We start from the raw sequence: 8,310 nt of genomic DNA, 5'->3' as shown, positions 1-8,310 counted from the left end.
CACCCAAATGCTGGGCATTACACATCATTTTTGTATATATTACTCAAATGTCAGACCTATTGAGTAGGTATTATTCTTGTACCCACTTTACAGATTGGGAAGCTAGAGTTCAGAGCTCAAAAGAGGGAATAGTCAAGATCTGAACTCAAGTCACTAAGTTCTAAGGTCTGTGCTTGAATATAGTGCCCCCCTGACACCCCTTGGCTGTATTAAGCCCATTGAACCTCCTGCTGCCAAAATGAAGATTCTCTAAATTCACCTGCTTTTGTAGACTGCCAAAAATATTCCTGTATTTTTTTGTTCTAGTGATGTTTGTTCTCACCCTGTGCTTCTTCTGAATCTTTAAAACCAATTTAGGGCATGCATGTGTATGTGCATGTGTTTTTGTGAATGTGTATATACATGCATATGCATACAAGTGTATATCTGTGCATATGCACATGTATGCATGTGTGTTAGTGAGTGCATGAATATGTGAATGTATGCGTGTGTACATTGGGGGGTGTTTGTACATATGAATGTGTATATGAGTAAATGCACATGTGGATGTAAGTAGGCATACATGTACTTGTATAAGTGTGTATTCAGGTGTGCATGTACACACATGTGCACATGTATATGTGCATGTGTGCCCAGGCTACATTTTATGGACAACAGTTCCTGCTTGGTTGTTATGGGAACCACAGTTCTAAAAATGTTAAACTGAATCCCACTCCATGTGGGCCAGGAAAACCAAAAGGGAGAGAGAGAGCTGAATAACAACAGACACATCTGGGGACCCAAAGCTGAGGCAGAGAATCATGGGCTCGGAAGAACTGGACAGGCACAAACCAGCCAGAAGTATGTCCTACTCATGGGGCCCCTGGGCTTGGCTCAGGGCCTCAGTCTTGCTTCTTCCCATCCCCCTCCTGATCCTTCCCAGTTTCATGCTCTCCAACCACCTTCCTTCCTTCCTCGGCCCCTTCTCTTTTCCCCTTCTCCTTTTAGGCCTTTAGGCCTTTTTGTTTTTGGCCAGTCAATCAGCACAATAATCAGGCACCCAAGGTGTACTGGGCAGAAGGCCTAGCGATATAGTGGCCACACGTGTGGATCAGACAAGGTCTCTGCCCTTGACGAAGCTTAGCAGTTGGAGGATTTGGTGGGAGGATTCACGTGGGTGGAGGGGAGATGACGGAAGAGGGTGGACAATAAGTTTGGATCAGATATGGAGGGCTTTAACTGCAGTGTATTTTTTGTAGGAAGGTGCAAGCTGTGGGCAGTTTGAAATAAAACACTATGAAAAACAGTTTAGGGAAATTACAGTGCTGTGCATTGTGAAATGGAAGGAGAGAAAATGGGGACAGAGGGACCACAGAAGTGGTTTGGTATAGTACAAGCTTGTTTTAAACAAGGCCAGAGGCTGGGGTGAAGAGGGAGGAAACAGCACTCTCAGTTGCTTTGTCAAACTCTCTCCCATGTCCCACATCATCAAGATGCTTACTACTCTTCCCTGTCTTTCCAAGATGAGAGCCAGGATTTGAGTGAGGCTTTGTTACTGATGTGTATATGTGTCAAATTCTTCAGGTGCACTGGAAAGGAAAAAAATTGGTAACCACAGGCCCAACACACGGTAGGCACTCAGTAATACTTGTGAAACAAATGGATACATGGAAACGCACTGGTCTTAGACCTGGAAAGCCCAGATGCAAGGTCCACTTCAGTCTCTTATTGTCTGTGTGCTCTTAAGAAAATCCCCAAACTTCTCGACCTCAATTTCCTACTCTGTACAATGAGGGGTCAGTCAGGATGTTTTTGTTAGATCCTTCCAATTATTATGTGATTGTCATAGCCAAGGTGTTTGTATACGTGGAGGGGGTGGCATGGACTCAGGTGTTGGCAATAGGCACAAAGAGGATAAATGGGGGAAATATTATAATAGAGGAATCTGTATCTTCTGGCTTTAGTTTTCAGCACTATTGTGGAGTAAACCAAAGTCCCTCCTGCTAAAGTATGCATGGACTGATTCACAAAACATAACAGACATCTGAAATGCTCAACTGACCTTGCAAGAAAGGGAAGAAAATCTACTTGGACCAAAAAAAGGGAGCTGAGAGAAACAGATGAGAGCACAAGATGTGCTGTGGAGGTATGGAGAAGGAAGACCTTCCCATATTGCTTGTCTGTCCCGACCTGAGCCCTGGGTGGAGAAGGGAAGTTGCCTCTGAGAAGCTGTACTTGAGTTAGAGTTTGAACTCACAACACCTGCACAGTATAAGAATCCTAAGCCAAGAAATTAACACAACGATTGGCCTTCATCAGTTGATAGTCCTGGAATGCCTGGCAGAAGCAAGCACAAAACTGCTCAGGAGAAACATACTCTCAACCCAGGCTACCAAACATTACTGACCAGGTAAATCCCCACTTAAGATGATCTCACAAGCTAAAAATTACAGTACATAAAAGCAAGCAATGTACCATGAATTAAGAGTGTGTAAGACCTTTTGAACTTCAGTAAGATCCAGGAAGTCTGAGTTGACAGCCTGGATGTGGGGGAGAGAGGGGTAAAAAATGAATCCCACAGAATTGTAGTTATTTAGGTGATTTTGAGAACCATACAAATGGTGGTCTCCATTAGCATAAACTGGGTATACAAAAGGATGATTTGGTTTTAGACAGACTGTGTTTGAAATGGTGGGGAGCATCCCCATATAACATCCCCAAATGGAGATGTTCATTATTCAGAGTCATGGGCTTCAGCTGGAGTAGAGATGAGGGCTGGCTGGCTTAGAAGTCATCTGTGTAGCGGTGATAGCTGAAAGCCTAGGAATTAATGTGCTCTCCAAGGAGAGTGTTGGAATGGGGAATGAGGGTCTCAGAACTAAGTTTGGGAAAACACCCATGTTTTTGAGGACTAAATTAAAAATAGGAGCGAATAAGGAAAATGAGCTATTTGTCCCCGATTATGTTTGGGTCCTGGTTTGGGACAATTTTCTGAGTGTTTCACTTAATTCTTTCCATCTCTGGCCTAACATTCTTTTCCCTCAAAAATCCCTACGGGAAGTTCCAGTAAACGGAGCAATTTCTCTTGGGAATAAATAGCAGGGCCTTCTTAGCTGGGAGTTCTAGAACCCAGGCTGGGCCCTGGTACGAGCACCACTACTAAGCCACTTCTTTGGGGTGCATTTTTCTTATCAGTGATTTTAAGCCTAGGTGGGTGTGAGGACAAGGTGGTACACAATAGAGCTGACAGTACTTGATGGAATGCTGCTGAAGGGGGCGGGGGTGGGGTGGTTAGACACCACTCACCTTCTGCTCTTCTTACTTGTTCAGGTTGTGTAGTTTGAAACCAGTTGCTTGAAATCTGGGTCTTTATGCTTTCTTACCCTACTCTGCATGGGAAGTATAGTCAGGTGGTCTATGCCTATAAAGTGAAAGGTGTGGTCACTTAAATAGTAAGATAATGAGAGTCATCATCATCTTATGTCTCCATGGATCTACCACTTCCCTATTACAGTGCCTGATGCTCCACCATTTGAGGCTCACTAAGGGTTAAACATTGCTCTGTATACGCTGCTCTATGAAAGTGCTGACTCTCCTAGAACTGTTAGTTGCTCAGTCGTGTCCAACTCTGTTGAACCTGCCAGGCTTCTCTGTCCATAGACTTCTCCAGGCAAGAATACTGGAGTGGGTAGCCATTCCCTCCTCCAGGGGATCTTCCTGACCCAGGGACTGAACCTTGGGTCTCCTGTATTGCAGGTAGATTCTTTACTGTCCAAGCCAGGGAAACCCCTCCTAGAGGAGGGAGCAGTGAATCCTTTACCACAGACTGGTTTATTAGATACAAGGTACTCAACCCCATGAAAGTACTTAGCACTTTGGGAGAAAAATGGGTAGAATTCACTGACTTGATAATTTTGTCTCTTGTCAACCAGAGTGGGGGGCGTGGGGGTGGAGGGTGAGCACATCTGTGAAGGAATGAAGTGGCCAAAGGATCAAAAGCTGGGTTGATCTGGCATCTCAGGGCTGTAGGACTGAGATTCAGGAATAGCTCAGCTGAGAAAAGAATGAAGTGCTCAAGACAGGCTCTATCCTTTCCTTAGCAGAGAGGAGCTATCGGGGAGGAGAGATGGTGCACAGCAGGCTTTTAATACTCCAGCATCTACCCAAGATGGCCAGGAAAAGTAAAAGCTTTTGAGTTGGGAACTTAGGGAGTAAAGGGAGGGCCAAGATTCACCCATTACCCACCTTCCCCATCACAGCATCATACTTTCCTCACCATCCTCCTAGCTCCACTCCCCGCTTCTGCCGCCTCTTTCCCCCAAAGCCATAGATGTTCACCAGGAAGGAGAGTTGCGGAGAAGGGGCTGTGGTCATTGCATGACTAGGTGGTAAATGGACTGCTATGGGAAAAGCAACTAATGTGACTGTGAGCCTCTGACAAACATCCTCTCCTTACTGGGCTTGGCTCTTCGCATCAACGGTCTAGCTGAATGCTGAGTCCCTTCTGGCCCTGACAGCATGTCATTCTTATACAGATGCAAACGTACTGGCTGTGATAACCAATACTCTGGGCGTTCACAAACAGCACTGAAATACTGCAGTCTTTTGCTGCTGTAGCTACTGCCTGGAGCTCCCTCTAGTTGCCAAATCTATTTCACCTCTTGCTAAGATGCCTTTCCAAACAGTGATTTTAAGCTGAGGTGCCGCCATGCTGGAGCTGGGAAAAAAGCATTGGCTTTGGAACCAGACAGATCTGAGTTTGACCCTGTCTGGGTTACCCAGCAAGTTACATTCTTTGCTTCCTTATGCTGCACTCAAGATTGCAAGGACTAAGGAGGATAATATACGCACAATGTTTAAAGCCTAAGCCTCTCAACGACTCTCAAGTTCCAGAAACACCTTGAACCGTTAGGTCGGCTGTGATTAAATTCATTCGTTAATGCAGTACATATTTATTGAACGCCTATCACATGCCATAGTGCCTGATAGTAGGTGTGTAATGACTCCATGAGCATGACATCTCCTTTCTTTTCTGGCACACATCCTTATGGGGCGGGAGGGTGGGGGGGGTGGGGGCGGTGGTCAGGAGCTTGGATGGCAGATTCAGTAAGCTTTTAGCACAATAATTTTAATTGCAAAAATAAACAGTTCTGTCAACTGCTTGAGAGTAGCGTCTGCTTTACAAAAATTAACAACAAAAAGGAAATAACCCCAAAGCAAAACGTTACAACAAATGGCCGCTGAAAAGGACATTGCTGTACAAAATCCTGCGCGAGACCAGCTCGGCGCTACCCCAGCCTGTCTCTGGGGGGTCTTCGAGGGGGCGTGGGGCGTGCGCCAGTTACAAAGAGTGTTTTAAGTTCCAAGTAAGCGCCTACTCAGTGGGGTGGCCCAAGAGAACTTCCCTCCAAAGCGCGGCCGACTCAAAAGACAGCGGCCAGACCACGGGAGCTGTCCGTGGAGCTGGTGCTGAACAGGGTGTGTGCGGCGGGCGCTTCAAGGGAACTAGAAGCCGGACCAGAGGCCCGCCCTAGGGCGTGCCGAAAAAAAGTGGGCAGAGGAGTGGGGAGGAGGGCGGAGGGTGGGGGCAGGTTTTCTCTTGCGTGCCAGATTGCGGCGCCCCAATCTACAAACCCATTTCACCCTCACAGGGCTGCGAAGGAGAGGCCCAACGAATAAAAGCCAAGGCCCTTGAGCCGCTCCTCGGCGCGCGCCTTCTGCTTGAGGTGCACCTTGCTGTGCCGTTTCTTCTCATCGCTGCGCGCGAAGCGGCGGCCGCACACGTCGCAGGCAAAGGGCTTCTCTCCCGTGTGCGTGCGCACGTGTGTGGTAAGGTGGTCGCTGCGGCTGAAGTTGCGGAGGCAGATGCGGCACTGGAAGGGCTTGTGGCCAGTGTGGATGCGCAGGTGGCGGTTGAGCTCGTCGGAGCGCGCGAAACTGCGCACACAGCTCTCCACCGGGCAAGCAAATGCCTTTGCATGCGGCCGAGGGCAGAAGCAGCGTGCGCTGCACTTGCCGCCCCGGCGGCCCTTGCGCCGCGCCTTGGCTGGGGGGAATGGGGCCGGCGGCGGTCCAGGAGGTTCAGGCACCGCGCTGCTCGCGGGGATGTCCGCCACCAGAGGTTTCGGGAAGTCCGCCGCGGCGCTGCGAAGGCTCAGCGGGGAAAGCTCAGGCTGCGTACCATCTAGAAACTCTCCGCCTTCGCCGCTACTACCTCCCTCCCCGCTAGGAGGGGTCAGGAGCCCCGGGAGACTCTCGGCTCCTTCTCCTAAGTCACCCGGGGCGAGTGGGAAAGCATCGTAGGTTCCCATGGTGTAGAGTCTGCTGGCAGGGCCACTCGGCAGCTCCGCGGGGCAGCTGATGGACAGCAGGTCTTCAATCTTGGCCCCCATCGAGGGGAAACGGGCCTCTGGGGCGGCCTGGTAGCCTCCCTGTGACCCACAGCTCCCTGGAGCCCCAGCTGAGAGCAGCTCCCATGGAGAGTACGGACCTTTGAAGGTCGAGGCAGTGTCCAGCGCAGGGGAAGCCGGAGGAGCCCGGAGGCTTGGCTTGACGTCGGGTGGGGAGAGATGAGGCTCATACAGGCACTGTGAGGGGGCGCCCGCCGAGGGCGAGGCCTCCCAGAACGCCTCTGGGAAAGCGGCAGCGCCCAGATCGGGGGAGAAAAGGTCTGGCGGACCTGGCAGCAAGGCGTCGGAGCCTGCGGAAAAAGAGGCGTCCAGAGGAGACCGGGATGCTGCCGCCTCAGAGCCGGAGAAAGGTGTCAGGCCTAGGATGCCCGACATGAGGTTGAAGAGTGCTTCTGGATCGTGCGGGTGTTCGGGTACTGCCTGGATGAAGAAGCTACCACTGTAGCCGAGGCCAGGGGGAGGCGTGGGCGCAGGCCCCTCCAGGAGGCAGGAGTCGGTTAAGTACTCCCCGGCGCCACAGCTGCTCAAGGCCCAGCTCAAGAAATCACCTGCTGAGGAGGGAGCAGGAATCAGCTCCGCGCACATCAAAGCCGGAGCCTCGGACAGCCCGCAGCCCCTACCCAAGAAGCCCTGGGTGCTCGCTGACACACGCAAAGTGCCTTTTGCACATTCCGATTCAGCAGGAGCCGGCATACGCCCCAAGACATACATACAAACATGCACACACAAAACACACGTGCAAAAGCAAAAGGACGCCTGGATACACGCACAGGTTCCTGCGGAGGCGCTGGAGGCCCGGTGTGGGTGGGACTGGGGGTGCGCACCACAAGACCCCGAATCTCCTTCCGCCCCTACCCCTACCGCTCGAGCGTCCCCATCCCTGCCTGTTCTCAGGCACCTTGCGTCCCAGCGGTGCGCCGCCGTCTGAGCACCCCTGGCCTCGCTCCTTACCTCCCGGATAGCCGGCGGCTGCGGATGGGTCCCTGGCAGGCAGCCGGGTCAGGTCGGTACTGGGTTCAGAGCAGCAGCCCTCGGTAGACTTTACTAGGAGCGCGTCGGGGCCGGAAAACTCGCTAAGGTGGAGCATGGCTCGGCTGCGGCGGCGGCGGGGCTCCCGGGGCCTCGCCCGCTGGGCTTGGGGGCGCGCGGATGGCGGGGAGCCGACAGTCAGGGCGCCGGCAGCTGACAGACCTAGAAGCTCGGACTCCTGGCTCTCACCTCTGGGAAAGGGTTGGGAAGGGGTGGCTGAGGCGCCCTCGCGCTGGGAGGTGGCAGTTCCTCGGCTCTCCAAAGCGCAACCGGGCTCCCCCAACCCGCGGCCCCCCCACTTATATAGCAGCGGCGGCGCTGGCTCAGGGCTTCCGACTCCCCGGGCCACTGCCATTTCGGGAGGCCCCGGCCCTGCCGCCGTGACGTAAATGCCCAAACATGGACACAGGATGTGTGCCGGGGACTCCCGAAAAGGAAAACTCGGGCTGTGACGTGGTTGCCTCAGCCGTCGCCGGGCCCGCGCCGCTGCGTGCGCGCGCACTCCCCAAACGTGGAGCCCCGTGCGCGCCGGGACCGCGGGTGCCCCTGGCTGGGGCGCTGCGCCGCGTGGCTCCGGACGTCTAGAAAGTGCTCTTCTCTTCTGGAGGCAGATGCGGAAAGACGGCTAAAAAACACCGCGTGGACTTAGGGATTCCATAATTTGGGTTCGAATCCTCTGTCAACTACTAGCTGTGTCGTTACATCTCCCCAAACGTCAGTTTCCTCAGCTGTGAAATGGAGATACACATATACACTTCATAAATTTGCTATGAAGAGTCATTGGATTAGAGCATATGAAATTCTAGGCGCAGGGACACTCAATAAACCGTAGAGATTATTGCCGTAATTCAGTATTTGCTCACGTCTATGTGTTTTTCATTTTCTTAATAGT

At 51.9% G+C, this 8,310-nt stretch overlaps 1 protein-coding gene across 2 annotated transcripts; it reads right to left on the bottom strand.

Annotated features, from left to right (window-relative positions):
• Positions 1 to 5,086: 5,086 nt before the first annotated feature.
• EGR4 (early growth response 4) lies at positions 5,087 to 7,758 on the bottom strand. Of its 2 annotated transcripts, none has more exons than XM_070476248.1 (2): positions 7,341 to 7,758; positions 5,087 to 6,937 (listed from the first exon to the last, which is right to left on the bottom strand). In XM_070476248.1, exons 1-2 carry the CDS (start codon positions 7,474 to 7,476, stop codon positions 5,625 to 5,627), a joined length of 1,449 nt encoding a protein of 482 aa, XP_070332349.1. In that variant the 5' UTR covers positions 7,477 to 7,758; the 3' UTR covers positions 5,087 to 5,624. The 2 variants fall into 2 exon arrangements, with proteins under 2 accessions (XP_070332349.1, XP_020739007.2); XM_020883348.2 differs by having other exon boundaries at positions 5,087 to 6,940; positions 7,341 to 7,563.
• Between the last annotated feature and the right edge of the window lie 552 nt (positions 7,759 to 8,310).

This window comes from Odocoileus virginianus, chromosome 2 (genome assembly GCF_023699985.2).
Source record: "Odocoileus virginianus isolate 20LAN1187 ecotype Illinois chromosome 2, Ovbor_1.2, whole genome shotgun sequence".
NCBI classification, from domain to species: Eukaryota; Metazoa; Chordata; class Mammalia; order Artiodactyla; family Cervidae; genus Odocoileus; species Odocoileus virginianus.
This window is presented reverse-complemented; position numbering and strand designations above follow the sequence as displayed.